Source organism: Bos grunniens, chromosome 16 (genome assembly GCF_055505025.1).
Source record: "Bos grunniens cultivar Pamir isolate PY7600 chromosome 16, Bosgru_T2T1.0, whole genome shotgun sequence".
In the NCBI taxonomy this organism is placed as follows: domain Eukaryota; kingdom Metazoa; phylum Chordata; class Mammalia; order Artiodactyla; family Bovidae; genus Bos; species Bos grunniens.
The window spans coordinates 48567091-48594119 of record NC_141180.1 but is presented as its reverse complement, the minus strand read 5'-3'; the positions used below and the strand labels follow the sequence as shown (position 1 = coordinate 48594119).

Below are 27029 nucleotides of genomic sequence, written 5' to 3'. Positions count from 1 at the left end.
GCAATTAAATAAAACATTTAATATTGGACATTAACTACTTAAGAAGCATGCTCAGCTCAAGCTTTAATGTATTTTAGGTCATTATTCTCCGGTATTTAACAATTCTTCTCTGCTGTTGACCTGTTAGTTTCTTACTCCCTGAAGGAAATATTTTATCACAGTTATTATTTATTGACATAAACAGTATGGTGGAATTGCAAATATTTCTATTTTTTTAAAAAGCAAATTCAAATCCATATTTTAGCTGAGGCCACATATTTTGGGGCCTATTTTTATTAAATTTTTTTTTCTCCTGGAGTTGCTTTCCAACGTTGTGTTAGTTTCTACTGCACAGCAAAGTGGAAATGAACGCATTTCTGAGCTGGAACTGAGAGCAGGCCTTGCTTAACCTTGGGCTTCCCTGGTGGCTCAGTTGGTAAAGAATCCGCTTGCAATGCAGGAGACCTGGGTTAAATCCCTGGGTTGGGAAGGTCCCCTGGAAGAGGGCATGGCAACCCGCTCCAGTATGCTTTCCTGGAGAATCGCCATTGACAGAGGAGCCTGGCTGGCTGTAGTCCATGGGGTCGCAGAGTTGGACATGACTGATCCATTAAACACACACTTGCTTAACCTTAGCTTTTCCCTTGGCCTTGACAAGATAGAAACTTTTCACACTTCCCACTGTAGGAACAAAGTATAATCCTCTTTGGAAGGATCTTCCTTTCGGGGAAACTATCAAAAGAGACAAGCTTGAGAGGGCTCAGCAGTTCTCTGGGTTCAGAATCCATAAGGAAGTAGTAGCTGCCTGCCTCTAATCTACTTCTTGCAATGCACAGCATGGAGCATTCATCTTTATTAGCACAGACTTCTGCACACTGAGAACAGAGTCAGTACCTGGGTGATGAGAACTTCGGGAGCAGATAATGGGAGAGAAAAGACCACTGTCCCTCAGTGTATTTGGCATCCTTTCTACAGGTAAGACCAGTTGCTTTACCAGATTGGAGTTGGTAGTCTATTAAAAACCTATTTAGACTTGGGGGAAAGCTCCCCTTTGGTTTCTGTCCTTGAGAACAGATGAGTTGTAGATCATTCCTAGTTAGCAGAGTGAACAGGCATTGACCATTGTTACTTTTTGACTGCATCACGCGGCATGCAGGATCTTAGTTCCCCAGCCAGGGCCTGAACCTGCACCCTCTGCAGTGGAAGCGCAGTCTTACCCACTGACCACCAGAGAGCCCTAGCCACCACTTGCGAAGTTTTTGTTTGTGGAGGGACTAGGTACAAAATGAAGATGAGGGAAGGGTTACCTTGGAGGTGCAGAGAAGAAGAGGTTTGCAAGAAGCTAGGAGCACAGTCACCCAGGGTTGGTGCTAGACGGGCAGTGTGTGTTCAAGGATAGTGGGGGCCATTCCCCCACAGGTGTCTCCCCTGCACTCCTGGCGGAGACAAGAGGGCATATTCTCCCTCCCCAGCTTTGCCTCCATCCCCTAGAAGTCGGGGCTGGCACTGCTGGGAGCATGTGTGGTTATGCTTTGACCGTTAAGGAGCTGGTCCATGGACCTGAAGTTCAGCAGGAATACAGGAGAGTAAAAGTACAGGCAAATTCAAGAGGAATATACAATGGAGAAGGGCGCACAATGTCCCTGCAGAGCAGACGTGATTCTTGGGTTTAACAAATAACGTCCCTATTGGGTGTAAGAGAGACTACAGAATGCACTGTTCCAACTCGGGGAACAGAGCCAGGTGCTTCTAGACGGGGGGTGTGTTCAGGGGGCGCCCTATCCTTATCCCTACCCGTCTAGAAGCACCTGTAATCTGTAAATGGAGTGCAGCTTTTAAAACTGTATAAACAAAAAAGTAAAAAATTTAAATAAAAATAGTACAGCCCCCCACCCACCCCCCAACAAATATATAACATTTGCAGTCTTCTGGAGGTCAGAAAGCACTATAAAACATTTCTTATAAAAGTATTTTTTAATAAATTGATGTATTTCAATGTTGTTAACACGATAGCCCAATGCTATATCAAGGTAGCAAAAGTGAAGATTCCTGGTATTTTTTCATATAAACACTATGAATGACAGTACATTTGCATTCAAATTCACAAGAAATAATCTTCAGGTTCATGAAGATTCTCCAACTGCTGTAACACCTTTCAAACAGCGAAGATGTGTATTGACTGGGTAGACAAGGAAAGTCTAATGACTGAGCTGCACGCTAAACCATACTGAAGGGAAGGGCTACAATGGCAGTATGGCCAATTTGCTGAACAGAACCCAAGCCTTTTAAACTTAGTCATTGAAAGAAAATACAGCATGTATCAAAATTACAGAGTATCTTATAGAAATGGAGCCATAAGACGACACACAGATGAGAGCCCTGAAGCAGTGAAAATGTTTCTACCCGTTTTGTGATGGAAAGAAGCCATGTATACAGAGGCCCGCAGCTGTCTGTAGGGTTGAATCTCCTCATACACACAATGCTATCAGTTGGCGAAAACCAGAATTCCCTGCTCTGTACAAATGCTGGTGAAGGTAACTTGCACTATTGCTGTGGGTCAGAGCAACAGTGGGCTGGATTTCAGGCATCAAGTGGAGGCTCTCTTTACTGCTGCATCACTGCCTTCTACCACTCCACAGGCCACGCTTTCCAAAACTGATGCCCACTTCTTAGGGTTGAAAAGAGAAAAAAAATGAAACCAAAGGGCACTGAGAACAAACAGCAGAAACCAGCAGCTCCTGGCCCTCTTTAACACTATTACTGTCCAACCCACCATGAGAAATGTATCACTTGGTTACAGCTACAAAGAGAACATCTGATGCCATCGTATCACATGTATCTTAATGACCTGGTTTTTTATACAGGATTTTTCTTAACAAAAATCAGGTTGAGAACAAGAGGCTTTTCCTTCAAGGGCAAGGGAAAGTGGCTAAATGCTAGTTAATTAAATTCATCCTCAATTTTGAACTGCAGTGAACAAACGGACTTAAATGAGATTTTCTAAAGACACTTATTTTCTCAACCTCAAGTACAATTAGACTGCCAACAATCTCATGTCCAGAATTTTATGGGCTGATTCTATGATAATTGGCCTTTTAGGCCATTATTTATTTTTACTAAGACCCTTTACACTATTTTTAAACCCCAGTTGCTGCAGATGAAAACAAATACAACAAAATCACAATAAAATCATTTGTGTGCTGAGGTGCTGGAATCTGGATGAGCAAAGGTAGAAGGTTCCTGGCTACTCACCAAGAAGTGCCTCAACAATGGCCACTCCTTCATGGGTGTCAGCAGCACAGACTTGAAATCGTGTATATTTGAATGGACAAGAAGAAAACTGGAATCCACCAAATTTTTTTTTTTAAATATCCCAAGCAACTGCACTAAACATTTATCACTAACCTGAGTTTTAGGTTAGGATAGGACTCTTCTTTGAGTGAACTGATTCACTATCAGAGTCTTTGCATTTTATTCTCAATTTCACTTTTAGACCTGAACCGAGTCAACGTCTCATAACAATCATATATTCCTTTCTGGCCCATCTCCTAAAACAAGTGCTCTGCCCCTCTCAAAGAACTGAGAATAACTCATAAAGGCTTTCCTCTCCAGAAGCAGAACAGTCAAAAGCGTGATTAGGTTAAGTGGCTTCATTTTCCTCAGGTCAAACCCAAGGTTTATTTTCCCTATGAACAGGGTGTGCTTTATTTGATAAAACGACTCAAAATCAGCTTATGGAAAAGTTAAAAATGTAGTTTACTGAAAGATATGTATCTTTACAAAGAGTAATAGCAAACAATCCCATCTAGAAGTTTAAATAAATGTAGATGATTTTAAAACTAACAATATATATAAAGCTGAAGTCACTGCCTTGGATAATTTATACACTGCATCCAATATTTTATACAGGACATTCATTCTTAAGGCAGAAAAATTGAATCTGACATGTAATGACTTGGCTCTTACATCCAAGGGTCAAACTGGGAGTAGACGTGAGCAGACAGACTCCTTGCTAATGAGGACCTATCTGCGGTGACAACTTCGTTCTTAGAGTAGGTTATGTAAGACACACACATTTGGGAGAACAGAAAAAGACGAAGTCTAAGACACATAAATATGTGTTTTCCACACGAGGTCAATGTGACTAGGCTTTCTATTACGAGGTGAAACTACTCCCATAACAAACTAACAAACTTCAACATAGTCTTTCTGGTAGGGAACATAAAATGCTTAAAATATCCAAGTATTCACTTTTTTGGAAAGTGTTCATTTAGACTCTAGTTTTCAAGATGTAGTATAAAAGGTAGCCTGACTAGTTAAAAGCAGTTGAATGTCAACTCACACTGCTACTCAGAAGGCTACCACTAAGGATACTCCTGCCCCACATACAAAATCCTGTGCGGGGAGGAAATCGATATATACTAAAATAAAAATGAAGCCCCCCAACCAATGCATGTGCAAAAACACTTGTTACCAGCAAGAGTATCTTTAACGAAAAACATCTTACAGAATCAGAGGCATCAAAGCCAGACTGACACGAGAGTGCACCACCCTGTGGAGGTGGACGGATATTTGGGATGAAAGCAACCGTTCAGCGGGAACCTTGGGAGATGTGCTACTCGGAGTGGAAGGCGCGCTAAGAGCACCCGGGCTCGGGCACCTCTCACGCAGACCAAGGTCCTGAGCCCTTAGGGCTGTGTGTGCTCCTTCACCTCTGTGCATCCTGGTGCCCAAAGGGTAACAAGAACAAAGACAAACCTAAAAGACAATTCTTAAGCAGGTCATGGTGACGGTAACTGTGTAAGTACCTTCCTCTGTGCCTATGACGTATGCCGTAGCTCGGGCAAGGGTCAGAAGTGTACAAAGATTACCTGCCTAAGTTCTGAAGACATGATTTTCTTCTTTCATGGTGGCAGAAGTCCATGCAAGATTTGTAAACAGTGATACAAAATACTGTAAACATAACTTAACAGAGCTTGTATAAAACAGAAGAAGTAAATCCAAATTTACAAGTGGGTAAAAAAAACAGAGGGCAGCTTCATACAAAGTTCTCCCTCCTGCGCCAAGTGATTTCTTTGTTTTGTTTTGTTTTTGATTACAAATATAATCCTGAGCTGAAAAACTGGGATTTGGGGGAGAGCCATCTTTGCATACAAAATATCCAAAGGACGTTTATTCTTTTACTTTTCTCTAGTGATAGTCAACTGCCACAGACAGTTCTGAATGTGTGACTTTGGAGACATTTATAGTTTGGTGTGGCGCCCAGGTCTGGAGCCCGCGGTGGTGCTGGCCATGGAAGCCGAGGCTGCAGCGTCCTCTGCTTCCTCCAGTTCGTCCTGGAGCTCCTGGCTGACACTGGACTGCAGGGCTGCGGGCGTGAGCCACTCCTTTGGGAGGCAACTCTGTAGAAAAGGTATACAGGAGCTGAAGTAGGCAAGCCGATTGATCCAGCGAGGAATCTCTTTCCCACAGAGAATCTACAGGGGAGAAGAAGCGTAGCATTAGGTGAGTGATTGAGGTTATCTGGTCCGCTGCCAAGGAGTGGAGGGTCAGGGAGGCAGGCGGATATGTAGAAAAGCCACTGCTCCGTGTCCTTTGGTGCTGCTATTTCCAACCTTTGATGACAAGCCGCTCCCTAACTCAGAAGCCTGGGGTCTCCCTATTGTCAGCTCCGTCCCTTCCTTTCTGAAGAACTTTGCTAAGCTGCTTATTTTTTACATCTATAAAATCAAGCTAATTCCATTTAGTTCCTTTCTTTCTTTGCTCTTTGCAACTGCTTGGGGATGCTTGTAGAAGTATTTTGAACACAGAAGAAAAGACGTGTGAAAGAAGATATTAGTCAAGTACCAGGAGCGCCAGGCAGTTCTCATCCTTATCCTCAAAACTTGTAAGCCCCATCTTTTTCCAACTGCAAATAGTATGAACTAGGTCTTCTATAATACTAACTTTATTACCCTCCTTTCCTTCCACAGCCGAAACTGGGCTTAACTAGGCCATGCTTTATTGTCCCTGTGGTGGTGTTGCCTCCAACCATGTCAAAGATTATAATCATTGTAATAATGATAATTATGATCCAGAAGTGAAGTGTCAGCTAGTTTAGCTTCGTTGGTTTTAAAGTATCTTATGTCCAAAAATTAGCTAAAATGTAAATAAGCTGGCACCTGTAATCAAGCAATGTGACACTTTAGCCCTCTGCCTTAATGGCTTCATTTAAACACTATGTCTCTGTCTTAACCGAGGGTGGTCTCTCTGGGGGGAAAGTAGAAAGTTTTGATCATTTTTGATTACACTGCCTGGAAGCCCTGAGAGGCAGACAGTACTTAAACATACTTCAAGAATGTGCATGAAGTAGATCTGGGGGAAAGCTGAGCAATGACCTTATATTATTCCATTCCTATCTGTTTATTCTAAAAAACACAGGCAAACAAGTATTCCATTATATTTTACACCCAAGACATAATTAGGGGGATTTGTATATTTGAAGGTTACCACAGAAGTGGTGACTAGGAATAGTTAGGTTAATATAATAAGCAATTGTTGACTATCCAAGTGTTTTTCTTCATTCTCCTTCCTAAATCCTGATTTTATTTCTCTATGTATGAATGTACTTTATGGAAAGCTGACTTCATCTCAACATCCAGAGCTGGCTAGATTAACCTAAAACAGAGTTCTGTAAACTAAAGCCATCTGTTTTTATAAATAAAAATTTTACTGTAACACAGCCATGCCCCTTCATTTTTTTTATGGCCTACGCTTCTTAGGCTACCATGGCAGAGACAGAATGGAATCCAGGAATAGTTGTCCACAGGCCTAAAATATTTACTATATGACTCTTTCAGAAAATGTGTGCAGATCCTCGATCAAGCCAATGTCTTTTATTAACCTTTGAGTCAAGATTCGTAAGTAGGTCATTGAGCACTGTAACTTGAATTCTTAAAATGAAATAAACTGTAGATAATAGGGTATCTGTGATACTTGTTTTAATTATGTATACATATCTAGATCATGATGTAAAATATATTTCTTACTGTGGAAAGTGATCAAAAAATATTTGATTCACATAACAAAATTACTTTTGCATTTAAGCATCAATTTGGTAATCTCTCTTTCTAGGAATTTACTGAAAAGAGGTATGAACAGGGTTACTAATTACAGCACTGTTTGTAATAGCCAAAGACTAAAAATAACCCAAATGTCATTAATAGGAAACTGACATTTTGGCACATCCAAACAAGGAGTATCATTCAGCTGTTACAGAATAAACTCCATGCTACAATGTGAAGTGAAAAAAAAAAGTAGAGAAACGTATGTATAGGATGCTCCCCAAATGTAATGGTGGACAGGCACAGATTAAGTATCCACATTCCCATTCTAAAAGGGAGAACATGGAAGGAAGGAAGGAATTATTAGTCCTAAGCAATTTCAAAATCTGACTGGGCGACCTCCATTAGGTTTCAAGGCTTGGGACTAATCCTCTGTGGTCCTCAGTTCTGTTGTCTGGGCCCATGAAATCATCCTTTCTCACCAGCCTGTTTCCTGCCTATAGAATCTGAGAATCCAAGAGTCATCTTTCATTTTGTCCTTTCTCTGTCCCTTTTATTCCAAGCTGGCAGTGTTTCTACTAACGTAACAACCTCAAAAATGTTGAGTCTCCTGTGTACATCATGGGATTCACTCTACGAGGTAGGAGGTTCCTCTGTAGATCTCTCCTGGAAGATTCCATTTCTACTCCTGATTTCCCGAGATGGTTGAAAGGATCCAGGAGTCAATCTTTAATCTCTTCAGCAGCAGTTACCCAGTCACACCCTTGGGCCTTCTCTCTACAATATGCTTTCCTAACAGAAAAGCCCCTACTTTTACCATCTTTTCCACCTGGACATGCCAAACAATTCCAAATCATTAAGTTCTGACTCCTGTGCCGCTGAACTTTTCTTTCTTTATTTTATCTTTCTTTGTTCATTTCTTTTTTTCCGTCTGTGCATAAGCAGAAAGAATACCTTGAACACTTTGCTTGGAAATCTCATCAGCTAAATATTCAAGTTTAATGTTTACAGTTAGTTCTGCTTTCCACAAAACTGCTGGACAAAATTCAGCTAAGCTTCCTGTCACTATATAACAAAGATTTCCTTTCCTCTAATTTCCAATAACATGTTCCTTATTTCCTTCTGAGCCCTCACCAGCAGCACCTTTAATATCTGTATATTCAGTATTTCTGCTCTGTTCAAGGTAATCCAGGTTTTTTCTATCAAACTCCTCATTATTGCTCCAGCCTTTACCAATCACCTAATTCTAAAACCACCTGCACATTGGTAAAGGTATTGTTATAGTGGCCCATCTCCAGGTACCAACATCTGTACTGGTTCCCTGTGGCAACTTTAACAAACTATCAGAAACTCAGTGGCTAAAACAATTCAATATTTTCTCTTACAGTTCTAAAGGCCAAGGAAGAAGGGTGGAGGGGAGTGGATATTGAGAAGTTAGAAAGCTATGAACACATTTTGTTTTTTCTTTCTCCCACATTTGACTGTGGAACCATGAAAAGACTTTATAAACACAAAATTAAACAAAAAAGCACCCCCCAACCAAAAAGATCAATGAAACAAGGACCCTGTGTAGAAAACTGGTGGCATAACCACACAAGAAAAAAATTATTTCAACTAACTACAAAACACTGTTACTTTTATTGAGCCATACTCTAATAAAAATAGAACTGCAAAAAGCTTCTACTTTTCAGTAGTCATATTGCTGGTGGCAGTGGTTATACTATTACTCTAAGGTTGTGGCTCAGACGGTAAAGCGTCTGTCTACAATGTGGGAGACCCAGGTTCGATCCCTGGGTTGGGAAGAGCCCCTGGAGAAGGAAATGGTAAGCCACTCCAGTACTCTTGCCTGGAAAATCCCATGGACAGACAAGCCTGGTAGGCTACAGTCCATGGGGTCGCAAAGAGTCGGACATGACTGAGCGACTTCACTTTCACTTTCAAGGTTGTTTTAGGTATAAAGGGATTAAAATGAATGGGTAATTATGTTGTTCTTGAGAAATGGGATTTGATACCTGGCATAGCAAAATACAGATATACTATTGATAAGGTTAAGTAAAAATCCTATAGCCTGAATTTTAAGTAGAAACATCACTATGAAATTGTAAAAAAGTCCTAGCTCTGTCTACTGCAGGGAAAAAAAAAAAAAACCTAGAAACTATCACCAATGCACTAGCAAGGAGCAACCCTAATGCCCAGATTAAGATTTCTAAATATTTATGGAGAAGGCAATGGCACCCCACTCCAGTACTCTTGCCTGGAAAATCCCATGGATGGAGGAGCCTTGAAGGCTGCAGTCCATGGGGTCGCTGAGGGTCAGACAGGACTGGGCGACTTCACTTTTACTTTTCACTTTCCTGCTTTGGAGAAGGAAATGGCAACCCACTCCAGTGTTCTTGCCTGGAGAATCCCAGGGGCGGCGGAGCCTGGTGGACTGCTGACTATGGGGTCGAAGAGAGTCGGACATGACTGAAGTGACTTAGCAGCAAATATTTACTAGAAGGAAACAGTTCTGAGGTAGGAAATACATAGATGAGCCTGTAATATTTCATTATACCAAAACCCAAGAAGGCTATTAAAGATGAACAAGGTCAGGGTGGGATGAACTGGGACTGACATATATATACTACTATGTATACAACAGATCGGAGAAGGCAATGGCACCCCACTCCAGTACTCTTGCCTGGAAAATCCCATGGACGCAGGAGCCTGGTAGGCTGCAGGCCATGGGGTCGCTGAGGGTCGGACACGACTGAGCGACCACTTTCATTTTTCACTTCCCTGCATTGGAGAAGGAAATGGCAACCAGTGTTCTTGCCTGGAGAATCCCAGGGACGGAGGAGCCTGGTGGGCTGCCGTCTATGGGGTCACACAGAGTCGGACACGACTGAAGTGACAGCAGCAGCAGCATACGACAGATAGCTAACGAGGACCTACTGTATAGCACAGGGTACACTACTCAATGCTCTGTGGTGACCTAACGGGAACGAAACCCAAAGAGGGGACATATGTATACGTACAGCTGATTCACTTTATCGTACGGCAGACACTAACATACATAACATAAAGCAACTAAACGCCAATAAAATTGTTTTAAAAAATTAGCATCATATCAAAAGACTCAGAAGCTGACTTAGAGAGAATCCCATCGATAAAAAATAGGACAAGGACAATAACTGCACTGAACTGAAATATATCAATTATTTTTGAATCTGTGGGGGGGCGGGGCGGAATCTATAGTTATACTACATTCTGAAAAAAATCTGTTACCTTTGGAGAATGCTAGGGAACTGTATCAGGAGCCCCCAAGACCATTTCCAGGTTAGATGATTTGCTGAGGGGACTCACAGGACTTGGCACATAGTTGTATTCATAGCTATGATTTATTACAGTAAAAAGAATACAAAATTAGCAAAAAAAAAAAAAAAAGGCACAGGGCGAAGTCCAGAGGAAATCAGGCACAAGCTTTCAAAGGTCCTCTTCACAGTGGAGTCACATAGGATAAGAAGCTGTGACAACACACACGGAATGTTTATTACTAGGGGAACATGAGAGACCTAATGTCTAAGGTTTTTATATGCTATGCTATGCTAAGTCACTTCAGTCATGTCCGACTCTGTGCAACCCCATAGATGGCAGCCACCAGGCTCCCCATCCCTGGGATTCTCCAGGCAAGAACACTGGAGTGGGTTGCCATTTCCTTCTCCAATGCATGAAAGTGAAAAGTGAAAGGGAAGTCGCTCTGTCGTGTCCGACTCTTAGTGACCCCATGGACTGCAGCCCACCAGGCCCCTCCATCCATGGGATTTTCCAGGCAAGAGTGAGTACTGGAGTGGGGTGCCACTGCCTTCTCCGAGGTTTTTATATAGGCCTGGTCATATAGGCACCCTTTCGTAGCATGTACTTAAGCCTCCCAGAACAAAGCAGGGCTTTAGCGTTAGTCGCACTCACACACACAGTTCAGGTACATGAGCCCTTAATCTGCGGGAGTCTGGGGCAGATGAGACCCTCCTGAAAACCAAGTTCTTAGAGGCAGCCAAGGATGACTCTGTATGCAGGTGTTTTTAAGGACAGCAGTCTCCAGGCTGCTTGGTTTACTTTTCTCGCACAGTTTACCCCTCAGCCAAGCTGTCACAGTAGAAATGATCAGAGGAACCCCTGTGGCACTGAGACCAACTTGAAGAACTGAGCTCAGTTGCACTCTTGAGGGGTGCCAGACTTACCCAGTTGAAATAAACTCCATTAAACCATCAAAGTTTAAGTTTCAGTATGAGCTTTCTTCATCTGGTCTAAGGTATCAATTTAGGCACAGCACAATGCTGGCCAGTAAGCTGAAGTTGACCTGAAAGATCTTCCAGGGCCGAAGCAATGTCATGATAGTCAGGGTGCGCACAGAAGGAGAATACCAGAGGGCACCACCAGAAGCTAAGCTCACGGAGTCAGGGCACTCTCAGCAGGGCAAACATGAGTCAGGCAGCACAGGGTTAACAAGGCCCCAGGTGCTTTCTCACTGTGGTGAGCACTGTGGGCCTGTTACAGACAGAACATCTGCATCCCCTCAAAAGTCCTGTGGAAATTGTAGCCCTCACTGTGCTGGTCTTTGGGGGTGGGGCCTCTAGGAGGTAATCAGGTCAGCAGTGGTGTAAGCAGCCTTATAGAAGAGATGTGGGAGCTTCTGCACTGCGTCCACCGGGTGAGGACAGCGAGAAGATGGCCTGTGGACCAGGAAGCAGGCCTCTCGCCAGGCCCTGAGGTCGGCCAGCTCCTTGACCTGGGACTTCCAAGCCTCCAGAACTGGGAGAAATAAATTCTTATTGTTTACAAGCCACCAGTCTACAATATTTTGTTGCAGCAGCCCAAATGGACAGGGCCCTCTGCTCCAGTCTGAAAAGTGAGCTGCATCTTGGTTCAGAGGGACTGCCTGAAGGCACTCAGTCCCAAACAGTTCTTTCTGTACATGACACGAGGTGATCAGCCTTGTGAGTGTGGAAGACATCTGCTCATGTTCGGCGTGGGGAGCGCAGGAGCGAGGCCCACCTTCTGCTGTCCCTGAGCCAGTGCTGTCACTGTGATTACAAGCTCAGTGGCCTGTTTGAATTCAAAGTGCCCGCAGCAGCTGAGGCAGGCAGAATGAAAAGCTCTTCCTCAGGGAGAGGGAAAAGATTATTAATGCCTTCACCCATCCTGGTCTCCTCAGGGGCCAGGGTTTTCTTTTGTTGTTGTTGTTACAAAATCAGTATGTCACATTCAGCAATCGTAACTTCATATTAAAAAAAGAATGCCCCACTCTCCCCCAGACCTTTTGTCTGGATCTGGAAGGGAAGTATATACGAGGAACACAAGAGTTTTCAGAGGAAACATTTTTATATAATTTAACCAGCTAGATGCATTATGTGAGAAATCAGTCAGGATTAAATCCTGAATTTCCAGAAAATTTCAAAATGGGTTTCTATAGCCAACACCTCCTTTCCTCCTGGTCATTTATCTAGTGAATGGTCTAGAAAAGATCCCTCTGAGTCTGGGGATGGCTGCACGTGGTAATCAAGCTACCTTATTCAGGTGGGTGCTCCAGGAGACAGGTGGGAGAAAAGCAGAGTTGTTAGGTGAGCACTCCGTTGCTGCAAACTGCAATGAATTCTGATACTCAATTCTGATACTCATGAAGGGGCCTGCACTGAAACACCCCGGGGATGGGGTTGAAAGTAAGTTCTGTTAGGAGTGGTCCTAGGGAGGAGGGGTCACAGGCCTAGTGATGTGGTCTCCCCTAACTTGCAGCTTTTGGCAACAATCACCAAGTCAGGAATGCAATCAGTCTCTGTCTGAGAAATACAGAGCTGGTCAGCAGCTCGATTTCAGATGGTCCCGATGGAGGAAAAGCCCCTTTCTGTGGACACCTGCAACACGGTTCAGTCAACATCCATGGTGTGTATCTTACAAACATGCCACTGGTCCTCAGAAAACAACTGGCAAGGCACAGCAACAGTGAGCTATAGCCCTGTTTGGAAGCTATGCTGGGGAAGCCAGGAGGGCAGTGAAAAGGGCCAGCTAGCTAAGCAGCTCTGCAGAGGTCACTGAAACTGCAGCTCATTTTCTCCTTTACATATTTCACAATTCTTGTGGTACTTGATGTGGCCACTGCGACCATCTGCTAAGTATCAGGAAGCTGGGAAGCGGTTTCAAGTGCCATTTAATTCTCCAGATCTTATTTTATAATCTTTTAACTTTCTTCCCTCCATTTTCTTTTTTAAGGTCCTTTACTTTGGATCTACTTTAGGTTTTCTGCTTGGCACCCAAGAACTGGGAAGGCAAATAAGTGCCTATGTGATGACTGGCAGAGTGAAACTTCTAGATAAGAGAAATGAATCACTTATTAATAAGTAAGAGCCAGAAAAAAGTTGAAGTTGGCAACTAAAAGTTAGGAAAAGAGAAATCTTATTGGTTAAGAAGTGGAAGTCACTTAGGCATTAATTTTTTATGATTTTCCCCCCCAATCCCCTTGGCATTAATTTAAGTGAAAATATAAGGCTGTAATAAAATAAATTAGAATAAGAAGCGACTCATTATTGTACTCACTCTACACACTTGCTAGGTCATGACTAGACTTACAATTTAAAACTGTGCTGACTCTAAATGAACTTTTATGGTTGAGAGTCGGAGCGGGGGAGGATAGTAAAGGAGTTTGGGATGGACATGTACACACTGCTGTATTTAAAATGGATAATCAACAAGGTCCTCCTATATATAGCACAGGGAACTCTGCTCAATGTTATGTGGCAGCCTGGACAGGAGGGAGAGTTTGGAGGAGAACAGATACATGTACATGTACGGCTGAGTCCCTTCGCTGTTCACCTGAAGCTATCACAACATTGTTAATCGGCTGTACTCCAATACAAAAGAAAAATATAATTAAAAAGAATTGAATGCATAAAGTAAAAAAAAACCCAAACTATGCTGACTCTAAAGTTACCAACTTTGGAAAGGTCACTCATATATAATAGTTACAGAAAAGAAATAAAATACCATATATTGCATAATGTAAATAAACAGAAAAAAATAACTTGCTAAATATAGTGGGGCAGTAAGTATATGAGTAAATGTTATTTATTTGAAGAACTTTTAGAATAAAATTTACCTCTGATAAAGCCGAAGAAAAGTGATTGCAATTTTTATGCATCAAATGATAGGCATTGCCTTTGTATTCTTTTCCCAATTCTTCCACAATTTTTTCTATATCATCTTCTAGGAAGTCAGTGCTCCCTAAAACAACAGCTTCTCTTAAAGAAAAAAAAGGAAAAAGAAAAAAAGAATATAGCTGTGTGAGTTGTATTATAGGCATGCTTAAAGACTTATTTCCAGAAATGTTTATTTCCAGGAATATTATGATGGGTGTTTAACAAAGCAGGGTTAATGTAATAAGACTAAAAAGTAAATGAGGTATTTTAATAATCTGATTATTTTAGTTTCTACTTTTTAAAAGCAATGAACTCTTAAGTATACCACTTCTAAATAAAACAAACTCAAAATAAGTCATTCCCCTTATTAAACAGTATTATAGTAAAAATGTAATATCACAGTTATTTTTATTACTATTGCATTAGAATTTACATTACTAGAGCACCAGATCCACGCTGCAAATATTCTTGCTTAATTACAGCTGCCATCAAATAGCTGGTCATAGTCTCACTTAAAAATAATCTTTTAAGTTACCTGCCACTGGGCTGCAGTGAGATCAACTTCCAAATGACTAATTTTAAAAAAAGGCATAAAAACAAACCCGTTCTAAACAATACACCAAACCAAAAAACAAACCAACCCCCCACCACTTCTAAACTACTACCCTGGAAATGCAATAGACATCATTCAACAGAGAGTACAATTTTAGTCAGATTCAAGTTAGAATCCAAGAAAGCTGACGACACTCAGAAAATCCTTTTACCTAGGAGTTTTGGCAAAAGAGAGACCTAACAGATGGATTCAGGCTGGCATTATAGCACTTACGTGTGTAAATATTTCAAATTGGTTATAGGCTAAGAGAACCATTAACTCAGTAGTGATAAAAGGGAATAGCCTTATACTGAATTTCAGTGTTATAACCTCATGTCATTATTTTTCACTTGGAAACTATTATAGGCCTAGAAGTTTCTTTAAAGCTCCTTGAAACTAAGATTCTAAATATCACTTTAAATATAAAACTTAATTAAGGAATGACAATTTGATTATCAGCATTAGCAGTAGGTTTTCGGTGCTTTTTACTACTCCCAAGGCTCCAGAGTACACTCATATCCATACATTTTAGGTCTATCAATGCATATAATACCTTAACAATACTTTCTCGGCTAATCTATTCAGATTATTTTAGTTATTTCAAGTTTATAAATAGTGTCTCTTTCACTGGGAAAATGAAGAGGTTTTTAAGAGTGTTAGGTAGGTCACAATCTTTCCTCCATCTCCCTCCAAATAGGAGACTGAGGGAAGCAATCATTAGATAGGAAAGTCTGTTAAAGCAAAGTCTTACATTAAGGTAAAAACATTTGTAAAGCAGATAAAATAACTTCCGTGGGTCCTCAGTAAGAGCAACAGACTAGCTTCTTTCAGGCACTTTATCTGGCTGATTACTATCTTTACACGACTTAGATTTGATTTTAAAGCGTTAGCAACTAAAACAACATTGAAGAAACATTTTAACTTGCTATATTTTTAAATCTACAGAATGAATTCTGTATGCCTGAATACAAGTTTTGGCACCTAAGACAGTGTAATAAAAATTATCCTCCCTACTTACTTAAATTTAAATGTTTCTCCTAGTTCAGAAGCATTTCCTGGGGAAATTTCAAATATTCCAGAAAAGGGATAAGGATGGCCACCATAAGCAAATTCTGAAAAGAGAAAACTCATGATTCTTAGTATTTATCACATAAAATTTAACCAGTATGCTGAATTAGATTTAATAAATGATGAAGATAATAATGATACCATCTAAATATTTTCAATTTAGTAATGCTTTCACAAACATCTCATTTAGCTATTACTTGTATAGAACAGTTGACGCAAGACTTGAAACTCTAATAAAAGATGCTCCAAGGTAATTCTGACTTCCATGTTTACTTTATAATGGCTAGAGGAGAGTGCCTAACACTCAAAAGAGAAAAAAGTTCCAGTGTTTCCCTATCACACCGAAGTATGTAGGTGGTCAGTTCAGTGTTGTGCCATTTAAAAATTAAAGTGGTCAAATTTCAAACTTGTATTTTACTGGAAAAACTGTCTAATAACAATGAGTTTTCAAGGTTCTTGGGATTTATCTTTATCTTTGATTAAGAATGAAACATTAGGAAACCAGAAAAATGGAATTCCATCCCCCTCATTCAAGAAAAAATCAGCTGAAAAATGAATACACACAGCCCCTGACACACACCGCACAGCACATTTGTGAGAGAGAGACAGCAGCTTGGATCACATACAGTGAATGTACATCCAGACTGACAGACACAACTCTCAGCCAGAATGAAAACGAAGCATGGTTTCAAATCAGGAAGGAAATAAAGTTTCTGGCAACAATTATGGTATGAGATATTTTGATATTTAAATGGAAAACTGTAGTAGACTTAAAGAATTCTAAACAAATGCTTAAATTAATATTGTCACTCAAATTTATTAAATATAATCTTAAAAGGTTTTAGAACAAGGCATGGGAAAGAACAAGGCAATTCTAAGTTTACTTTTGATTCAGATCTTTCATAAGAAACAACAACAATGTAGAATAAGAAGGCATTTAATTCTGAAACATATAACTTTTTAATAACAGAACTTTATAAAACATTGTAGATAAGGTTAGATATCGAAAAACCATATTTTGATTTTTAATGTTCTCAATTATAGTAAAATTGTAGGCCCACTTATTTGTCTATTCAAGAAGCAATAATTCACTTTTAGGAATGTAGTTGGTTCTGGTTTTGCTCTTTTGAACCATGTTTCTAATTATTCCTAAGTCATTTTATGAATGGGAACAATGATTAGGCAGATAAAAGGATAATGGACTAGTATATGAGAATACTTGGGTTCAAGTCTTAGTTTTGTTAATTAGCAGTATGACTTTCTGCAGGTTTGCCCCATGCTACAATCTACCTCAGAGTAGCGTGGTCATGTGGTTCCAAAATCAATGGCACTTTAAAAACTGTAACATACCACTCAAATTCAGTTAAAAACGAACATTCCTGCAACTTTGGCAAAAGCCACATCAAACAGGGAGCAAGCCCATGGGCTACAATCGCACCTGTATCAATACACCAACCACTGGAACCTTCAACACAAACCCCTCTGCTTTCTGGTAGATGCAGTCTTTCAAGTAAAATGGAGCTTCCATGGCAGATTTTTATAGCCAATATTTAATATGGTACACTGCACCTTGAAGCAGCTAATTTAGCATATAAAAGGGGACAGTAAAACACCACACTGACACATGTAGTCAATGAGCCTTTTCCTTGTATTAGCTAAGCTGGTACCACGGGGTCACAAAGAGCCAGACATGACTTAGCGACCAAACGACAAATGTAGTCTTCAGGGGTAACTGGGAAGAAACTGCAGTAGCATAATCTGAGAGGTCACAAAGACTGCCTGCTGCTGCTGCTAAGTCGCTTCAGTCGTGTCCGACTCTGTGCGATCCTACAGACGGCAGCCCACCAGGCTCCACTGTCCCTGGGATTCTGCAGGCAAGAATACTGGAGTGGGTTGCCAGTTCCTTCTCCTAGCTGAAGCAAATAAGAGCATTTCTGCTACAGGGTGAGCTTATGATTCAAACTAGTATATTATTACAACCTTGGTGAAATCAGCAACGTGATCTGTCTTATGAACAACATTCTACTTAAAACATGGTCAGGAGATTATCTTGTACCAAGAGAGAGAATTAGAACAAAGGAAAAAGCTGTTGAAACAGAGCTGCTTGGTTTGAGTGGTTCCAGCTACGTTTATCATAATGAATGGTAATAAAGAATAAAAAGGGCTCAAATAATGACAAAGGCCATCACTCTTAAGCAAAAAGCAACATGTATTCAAAGGCAGGATTTGCTCAGTAATATTTTTAAACTTTATAACTATACATTTGTAGGTCTACAAAAACAAGTTACAGAAATTCCCTCAGGAAATTGGTATTTCAAAATTGACGTTCCAGCACCAATCCTTTTCCAACCAAAATGATTATTTATATCATACTATCTTTTCAAAGTGCAAGGTTTCTCAGGAAGGTCAATATAGATTAAGGCAAAACTGTCATGGTATAACAATCTCAAAAGGAAAATATTTTTTAAGACACAGGATTTAGAATAAAAGATAACCAAATCAATGTACATGTCTGTAGTTTGAGTACTTTCTCCTCAAATACATTCAATTTTGGGCATTTTTCCAAAATACAGTATAAACAAATATGGGGAGATTTCCCCCTATTTCTACAATAAAGTATGGTACTTAAAAAAAAGGGGGAAGAGCTACAGTCATGATTTTGCAACCCCTTTAAACGAGAAAAACCTTCAGAAAGTGTATTTAGACTGTGTGCACACATACCTCTGCCATATACTTCAATTCCTGAATGAAAAACTCCAATTCCGATGGAAGAGGTGTATTCGTTCATCCAGTACTAGAGGGGAAGAAAAGATTCAGTATATTTTTCATTTATAATTCAAATCCACGTATAGGAGGCTACTATTTCCTGAATCTTTTACTGAATATTTAGGCCTTTCTAACCCTATTCCTTGGTATTTTCCTTACAGCTCTGAAATTCCCATGATAAGGGCACATTCAGTCCTATCACTGTGCCTTTGACTGTTCCATCTAACATATGGAATGCCTTCCTGCGTCAAGATCAAAGTGAACAGAAAGTGACAGATGCCCAGTCATGTCTGACTCTTTGCAATCCCACGGACTGTAGCCTACCAGGCTCCTCTGTCCATGGATTTCCCAGGCAAGAATACTGGAGTGGGTTGATACTTCCTTCTCCAGGGGATCTTCCTGACCCAGGATCAAACCTGGGTCTGCTGCACTGTAGGAAGATTCTTTACTTCCCTTTACCAGGGAAGCTCAACAATCTCATTAGTAATCAGAAAAATGCTAGTTAAAACAATAAGCTACCATTTTTTTTTTTTGTCTGCTTGGCTGTGGGGCCTTAGTTATCCAACCAGGGATTGAACCCAGGCCCTCATCAGTGAGAGCACAGAGTCTAACCACTGGATGGCTAGGCAACTCCCTACCAGTATTTTTTTTTTTTTTTTAATCTATCAGACTGGCGAAGATACAAAACACTGCTAATACTTAGTGTTGGTAAGGATGTCAGAAGATACTGCACAAATGTGAATCAATGACAATTAATCAACCATTCCACCTCCTGGAAGGCAGTCTACAGAAATGCTTGAACATACGCAGAGACATGTCCTAGGATATTAACTTCAGTTGTCTATAGCACTAAAAACTGGAAACAATCTAAATACCAGTAGGAGAATGGTTACATAAGTGATAGTCAATCCATATGATGAACTATCATACAGCTACTAAAAAGAATGAGTTACTATAAAAGGGCACTAAAAATATACCTAAGACACATAAAGTAAAGACACCAGGTCATAATACATTACCTGTAGCAAGATCACATTTTTGTAAGTTAAATAAATAGGTCCTGTGTGTATGTTTACATGCTAAATATAAACCAAAACAAACAAAACTACCAATTACAACAATTACAAAAAAAGAATTGGTATTACAAAAATACCAATTACAACAAAAGAAAGTTTGAAACATTACAGATCAAACTGTTAACAGTTTGGGGGAGTGGAGAAATATAGCATGGGGGTGTGAACACAAAGGTGTAAAGAGATATATTCACTTTTGACTCCATACACTTCAAGATTGTTTTTTCTCAATTTTATGAACTATGTATATTACTAACTTTTATAATTAGAAAAATGTTTACCCAAATCTATTTGTTCAGTGGTTTCCTGAGAGCCAACTTCTAGGACTTAAATTGTCTTTTCCAATTGAGAAATCTCATTGCTTACTCTGTACAACCAATAATTTGATCTACTATCTAACTTCCTTAACAATGGCACCTACAGGTTTTTGTTCTAGATGCAGACAGCTCCAATGTAAAGTTACCTTTTCTCTTTTTATGGTGTGAGCACCTCTCTTTCAAAATAGAATATTTTTGAAAAAGAGATACATAATAGTTGTCTGCAATAATCAAAAGATTTTAAAACTCTTAGTAAATTGAACATTTATTTGCATTTAACATTTAATATCACTATTAATTTTAACAATTTATCTTTTGTTGACCTGTAAATAGCCTTCTCAAAGTGCTTTTATAATAGATTTCTATAATGGGAATCTAAACGTTTTATTAAGAGAGAGAAAGGTTTTCATGACAAAACAAAAACAAAAACAAAAACCCTGCACAATGACTTTTGGCCAGAAGAGTTAATACAGGTTTAGGATGGGAATGTACTTGTCAGAGTGGGGAATCCTAGATTCAGAAATCTTTTAGTCTCTGCTCTTTCACAGTTGAAAATAATCTCCTCTATAGCACTCTGTATGTTGCCTGGGTATATATACTATATATACTACTTTGGTCTGAAATTTCCCTGCATTCAAGACTTTACGTTCTAAATATAAAAGAATATGTTTCGACACATTCTATAAATTGGAAAATCAATAAAATGAGAGAAGCTAAAAATGAGAGAGAAAACCCATCACCTGAAAATTTGGTCAGTCCTTTAAAGTTTACCATAAGAGATCTGACTACGTAAGGCTCTAAAGAACTGCTGAGACTCTGTAATGAAAAACGAACCTGACAGCTCTGCAGGCGGCAGTGTCACCTCCACATACAGAAAGCTGGACATCAGGCCAAGGGTTTCTGCTCAAGGTTATGGAAGCCTGCAAGTTTCTAGGAAGAGGATTTCTTAACCCAGAGATATTTCTTTGAACAGTATTAAAAGCATATGTTAACCACTCTTAACATTGTTTCCCAAAGGCTCTGTCTCAATATTCTGCGCCAGGCAGGAATTAATGCTGATGTTTAACAATGAGGGACTCAACAGTTCTTTGCATTTCAAGTATCTTCTATCCCTAGAAAGGGCCCCAAAGGTAAGAGTTATTTTCTGGGTTAAAGTAACTATTTACTAGTTACAGATCTATGACTAGATATTTCTACTGATCTTAAAAAAACAATTATAAAGAATACTATGAGTAACTGTACACTAACAAATTGGATAACTGAAATGAAGAGAATAAATTCCTGGGAAGACAGAGTACTGAGGCTGAATCAAGAAAAGACAGAAAATTTGAATAGATCTGTAATTAATGAGAATGAAGAAAAGAGAATGAATTGGTCATTTTAAAGCTATCCTGAAAGAAAAGCCTACAACCAGGTGATTTGGTGCTAGTGGTAAAGAACCCGCCTGCCAATGCAGGAGATGCAAGAGATGTGGATTTGATCCCTGGGTTGGGAAGATTCCCTGGAGGAGGGCATGGTAACCCACTCCAGTATTCTCGTCTGGAGAATCCCAGAAGAGCCTGGTGGGCTACAGCCCATCGGGTTGCAAAGAATCCAACACAACTGAAGCTACTGAGCATCCACACACCAAGTATTTACATAAGAACACTAATTCTTCACAAACTTATCAAAAGACAGAAGAAAAGGGAACATTCCCCAAGTCACTCTATGAGGCCAGCATTAATTGGGACACCAAAACCAGATAAAGACATCATAAGAAAACTACAGATCAATCTCTTATGAGTACAGATTCAAAAATCCTCAACAAAAGAATAGCAAACGGAATTTGGCAACATGTAAAAAGGAACATACATCATGACCAAGTGATATTTATTCTAGGAACAGAAGATGAATTTAGTATCTCCCCAAATCAATTAATGTAATATACCACATCTCTAGAAGAAAGGACAAAGAATCCAATGCTTTCATGATCAAAACACTCAAACTAAGAATATAAGGATCCAGGATCAGGGATCAAACCTTTGTCTCCTCCACTGGCAGGCAGATTCTTTACCACTGAGCCACCTGCTTGTTGGTTATCTGTTTTAAACATAGCACTGTGACACGTCAATCCTAAACTTCCAATCTGTTCCTCCACCTTTGCCCCCTGGTAACCATAAGTTCATTCTGTTTCTGTTTTGTAAATATATTTCATTTTTTTTTTTAGATTCTGTATATAATACATGTACACACACACACATATATAATACTCTGTATATAATACAAGTGATACTTGTCTTTGTCTGACTTCACTCAGTATGATAATCTCCAGGTCCATCATGTTGCTGCAAATGGCATCTCATTCTTTTTTAATCACTGAGTAATATTCCATTGTACATACGTAAAATGTTACAGCAGTTTTGGAAAAGTTCGGTGGTTCCTCAAATACATTAAGCCCAGAGTTACTACGCTGCTGCTGCTTAGTTGCTCAGTCGTGTCCAACTCTTTGTGACCCCATGGACTGTAGCCCACCGGGCTTCTCTGTCCATGGGGATTCTCCAGGCAAGAATAATGGAAAGGGTTTCACTCCTGGGTTTATGCTCAAACACATGAAAACACATATAAAAAGTTGCCATCAGTGTTCATAGCAGTATTATTTACTATAGGCCCGAAGTGGAAACAACCCCAACGTTCCTCAGCTAGTGAACAGATAAACAGCGTGGCATACCTTTATTACATTATTTCTCAACAAAAAGGAGAGAAGTTCCTGATGCATGCAGCAACTGAATGACTCTTGAAAACATTATGCCAGATGAAATAAGTCAATCACAGTGTATGATTCCATTTATATGAAATGCCTAAAATAGGTAAATTTATACAGACAGAAAATAGATTAGTGGCTACTTATGACTGGGAGGTGTGCAGAGAAATCGGGAGTGATCTCTAATGGGTATGGGATTTCTTTCTGAGGTGATGAAAAATTACTAATATTGAACGGGATGATAGCTGTACAATTCTGTGAATGCCCGAAAATCCACTGAATTGTACACAAAGGGCGAACTGAATGATAAGTGAACTATGTCTCAATAAAACTGTCTAAAAAATGCTGCTGCTAATTCGCTTCAGTCGTGTCCGACTCTGTGTGACCCCATAGACCCCACAGACTACCAGGCTCCCCCGTCCCTGGGATTCTCCAGGCAAGAACACTGGAGTGGGTTGCCATTTCCTTCTCCAGTGCATGAAAGGAAAAGTAAAAGTGAAGTTGCTCAGTCGTGTCCGACTCTTAGCGACCCCATGGACTGCAGCCTACCAGGCTCCTCCATCCATGGGATTTTCCAGGCAAGAGTACTGGAATGGGGTGCCTGCTAGGAATAGAAGTAAAAGATCTACTAACTTGTACCAAATGGTAAAGAGTAAACAATTTCCACAGTTGGCAAACCTAAACAAAAACTCTTCTATAAATATCATGAATCCTCCAAGGACAAAATTTTGTTCAGACAGAATACATACTTTGTTCCTTTAAAAAAGTGTAATTCGGCATTATAACAAAGTTTCCTCTCTGTTAGCAAAGTGAGAACCAAGAAATTCTTGAACAAAAAAGTTTCCATTTTCCTGTCCTTCTTCTATGAAATAATCCAAAATATAAAGTTTAGTAAAAGAGAAATAAAATATACATATTATGAGTATGGGACTTGATGCCCACACCCCCCAAAGTGAAAAGACTATTAGCTACCTTAAAGCATTTCTAATGAAAAACTCAAAAGATGGTCCAATTAGTTCTTGAACTCTTGTTGTCTGGTCATTAACTCATGTCCGATTCTTTGCAATCCCATGGACTGTAGCCTGCCAGACCCCTTTCCTAGTCAAAAACCTTTAACCAGGTTATTCCTCAAATTACAGACTGCCTTCCTAATTTCAGACAGCTGCCTTCAAAAACATGTGAAAAACAGACTATAAACAAAAAACATATCAAGAACAGGAAAAAACTGGCAAGTCCCTGGCAGTCTAGTGGTTAGGACTTTTTGCTTTCCCTGCTGAGGGCACAGGTTCAATCCCTGGTCAGGGAACTGATATCCCACAAGCTGCATGGCATGCCTCCCAAAAACAGAAAACAAAAAAATAAAACCCCAAACTCTAAATATATATATATGTATTTTGGTCAGTCACCTCTCATCTATGAACAGCAGCACATTACTGAAGAAATTAATTAAGTAAATTCGATCTTTCTCCTTGGTGTGACTTAAAAATTTTTTTTTCTGAATGGACTCCAAAGAAAAAGAGGGTAAAAATTCCACAGAGAGTCCGTCAGAGTGAGAAATGCTCTCCAAATGTTCCTGTTTCTGTTAGGGCTTCCTTGCTCTATTATTAGAGAACACGCCTGGAAGGCTTATTACTCTTTAAAAACTGGGCAGGCTGCCTGCAGGAGACGAGCGTTTAATTCAAGGTCAGCAAACCTTATCAAGTCCTTCTGCCTCAAAGTCCTGCCAAGGCTATGCAGACAATATGGAGGATGCCTATTTTAAGTGGAGATGCATGATATAACTGTAAACAAACAAAACACACATAGCAGTCTCTCGGTATCTGCAAGGGACTGGTTCCAGAACTCCCCCCCGACCCCCCTCGACTAGACTCCCCAGTCCGAGATGCTCTAGACCCTTATTTGAAATGGCATGGTAAAGGCATCTGTGGATATGGAGAGCTGACTGTATATGAGGACTTAGTCTTTTACTGAATGATTTTAGTTGTGAAACTCCCCCTAAAATGACTAGCTGTGGGGACTTACTCATGTTGAGTAATATTATCGTCTCACAGTTTAAGATTTTTAATAGCAGTGTTTCTCGATGCTCCTCTAACTTGATTTCCATCCTTTGTCTTTAAAAAATTATTTACCTACCACTGCTGAAACATTTCACACGGTATCTGTGGAATAAACATCTCACAAAGCTCAACAGAGCTTCTCAAACTATGTGGAAATTCATGCTTTTGTAAAACCATAAAACATTGATATTTTCCAACAGAAGATGTATTATAAATATGCAACATGAAATCACAGCCAAGAACATGTATCCATGAAAAACAAACAAACAAACCAAGCTGCTGAATTAGACATGACTGGATGTTAGCAAGATTTTTGTTAATTTCTGTTGGATATGTCTTCATTGATTTTGCTGTCTAAGTAGCAGCAGATGCCAAAAGTTTTAAACTTACATACTTGGGGAAAGAGGACAATTTTATTTAAAGGCTTAGCTTTTTATTTGAATTGGGAAAAGACCACTTTTATTTCTAGAGTTGGGTCCAAGTCTGAGAGTATAACCAGTATTCAGAGACTAGTTGAACACGCTGCTCTGAGACAACTGCAGAAGCTGGGATGAAGAGGTTTACACATACTGACACTGGGCCAGCCCTGCAGAGAAAGTTTACCACGCAGGGCACGTGAGGGCGGAGCGACACGGAACACTGGGGGTGAGCCACCAAAGGAAGCTTTATGTTCAAGTTTACCCAACGCTGACAACCACATAATCCCTAAGGGGATTATATGAAGATCAGACGCTTTCATTTGAAAGTTGGTTTGCAATGTGATTCTTCTCAAACTCTTCCCAATATACCAAAGGAAAACAATAAATGAGCCAGCTGCTACCACAAAACAGTCTCTCTCAAACCATGAAACAACAGCAGAGTTACCACAACATGTCCATGTCAACCATCTCCTAAGCTATTTGGTCAGCTTCATCTAACACTATTGTTCCCTTAGGATCCAATAGGAAAGCTCACAACATCTCTGTGTTCCAGTTTGGATCACAAGAATATTGTTTCTATCATCTTAGAATTTACTTCAGAGTTTACCGCTTGGATAGAAAAAGGCTGATCCAAGCATTTCAATGAACAATGCGGACGCATTTGAACTATAGTGGAAAGACACTGGGCTGAGTGTCAGGAGATGGGGGTTCTTTGCCTTGGTTTCTTCACAGATATTTGGTAACTTTTTAAAAATTTAATTTTTATTTTATATTGGAGTATAGTTGATTAACAATGATGGGTTAGTTACAGGTGTACTGCAAAGTGATTCAGTTATACCCATATAAGTATTTATTCTTTTTCAAATTATTTTCCCACTTAGGTTATTTTACACAATATTGAGTTCCCTATGGTACACAGTAGGTCTGTGTTGGCTATTTTAAATAGAGTGTATATGTTAATCCCAAACTCCCAATCTATCCCTCCCTGACCCTGACATCTGATAACTTGTAAAGGTTCCCAATGACTCAAAAAAGAGACACTGATTCCAATTCACACCCTTGGTTCAAATTCTCACTTCACTATCTACTACTTGTGTGACCTGGGGAAAGATACCTATCCTCTCTGTCCTTATTTACAAAATGGGGATAATGAACAGAGTCTTCCACAGAGGACTACTACGAGAATGAAATACATTAGTATGTATAAAGTACTTAGCAGAGTGCTTGGCCTACAGCAAACATCAAGCATTAGTCGTAGCAAACACATATTGGTAGGATTCTTCCCTCATACTCTGTTCTACAGACTGATAAAGGGCTGGATGCACATGTAAATAGAAGACCGGTTCTGGCTATCTGTTAATTCTCAGAACCTTCAAGATTTGGGAGTTATGCCACATTACCAAGAGCAGTGACTCACTAAACTGGATGGCAAACAATGGCAAAGTTAATTCGACTCTGCTTTAAGATGCCTATAAGCAATGATTTATCTTCTTGAGAAGTACAGATCTGAGTAAAAGGTCTCTGTAAGGCAGTGGTTTTATGGGGTTCTTATATATTCAAGAAGGACATGAGCAGAGGACTGGAGAACTAATCTCACTTTGGTGTTAGGACCTTACAGCCTTCAACATCTTAAGTCCACAGAGATGGCAAGTAAACGAAGAGAAGAGGGCCAAGCAAGGACTACTAGAACATGCTTAACCCCCTCTGATGCCTGCCAGTGTCACTGAGGGTTAGAAGGCTTATCAAAATATTCCAGAGTATTAACATAAAAAGAGGAAACAATTCACAGAAAAATCATCATCTTGA

General features: G+C 39.8%; 1 protein-coding gene across 6 annotated transcripts in view; it reads right to left on the bottom strand.

Annotated features, from left to right (window-relative positions):
- Window positions 1-3711: 3711 nt before the first annotated feature.
- The window catches only part of DESI2 (desumoylating isopeptidase 2), a 43478-nt gene continuing 20160 nt past the window's right edge, over window positions 3712-27029 (bottom strand). For 2 of the 6 annotated variants that reach the window (XM_086344927.1, XM_086344926.1), the window contains 4 exons: window positions 18573-18645; window positions 15802-15895; window positions 14152-14293; window positions 3712-5456 (listed from right to left, as the gene is read on the bottom strand). In XM_086344927.1, coding sequence (XP_086201053.1) covers window positions 5223-5456; window positions 14152-14293; window positions 15802-15895; window positions 18573-18639 — 537 coding nt within the window. In that variant the 5' untranslated portion in view covers window positions 18640-18645 and the 3' untranslated portion in view covers window positions 3712-5222. Of the gene's footprint in view, window positions 5457-14151; window positions 14294-15801; window positions 15896-18572; window positions 18646-22714; window positions 22845-27029 lie in introns of all 6 variants that reach the window. The other 4 variants (XM_086344925.1, XM_086344928.1, XM_086344929.1 and 1 more) reach the window with 4 other exon arrangements.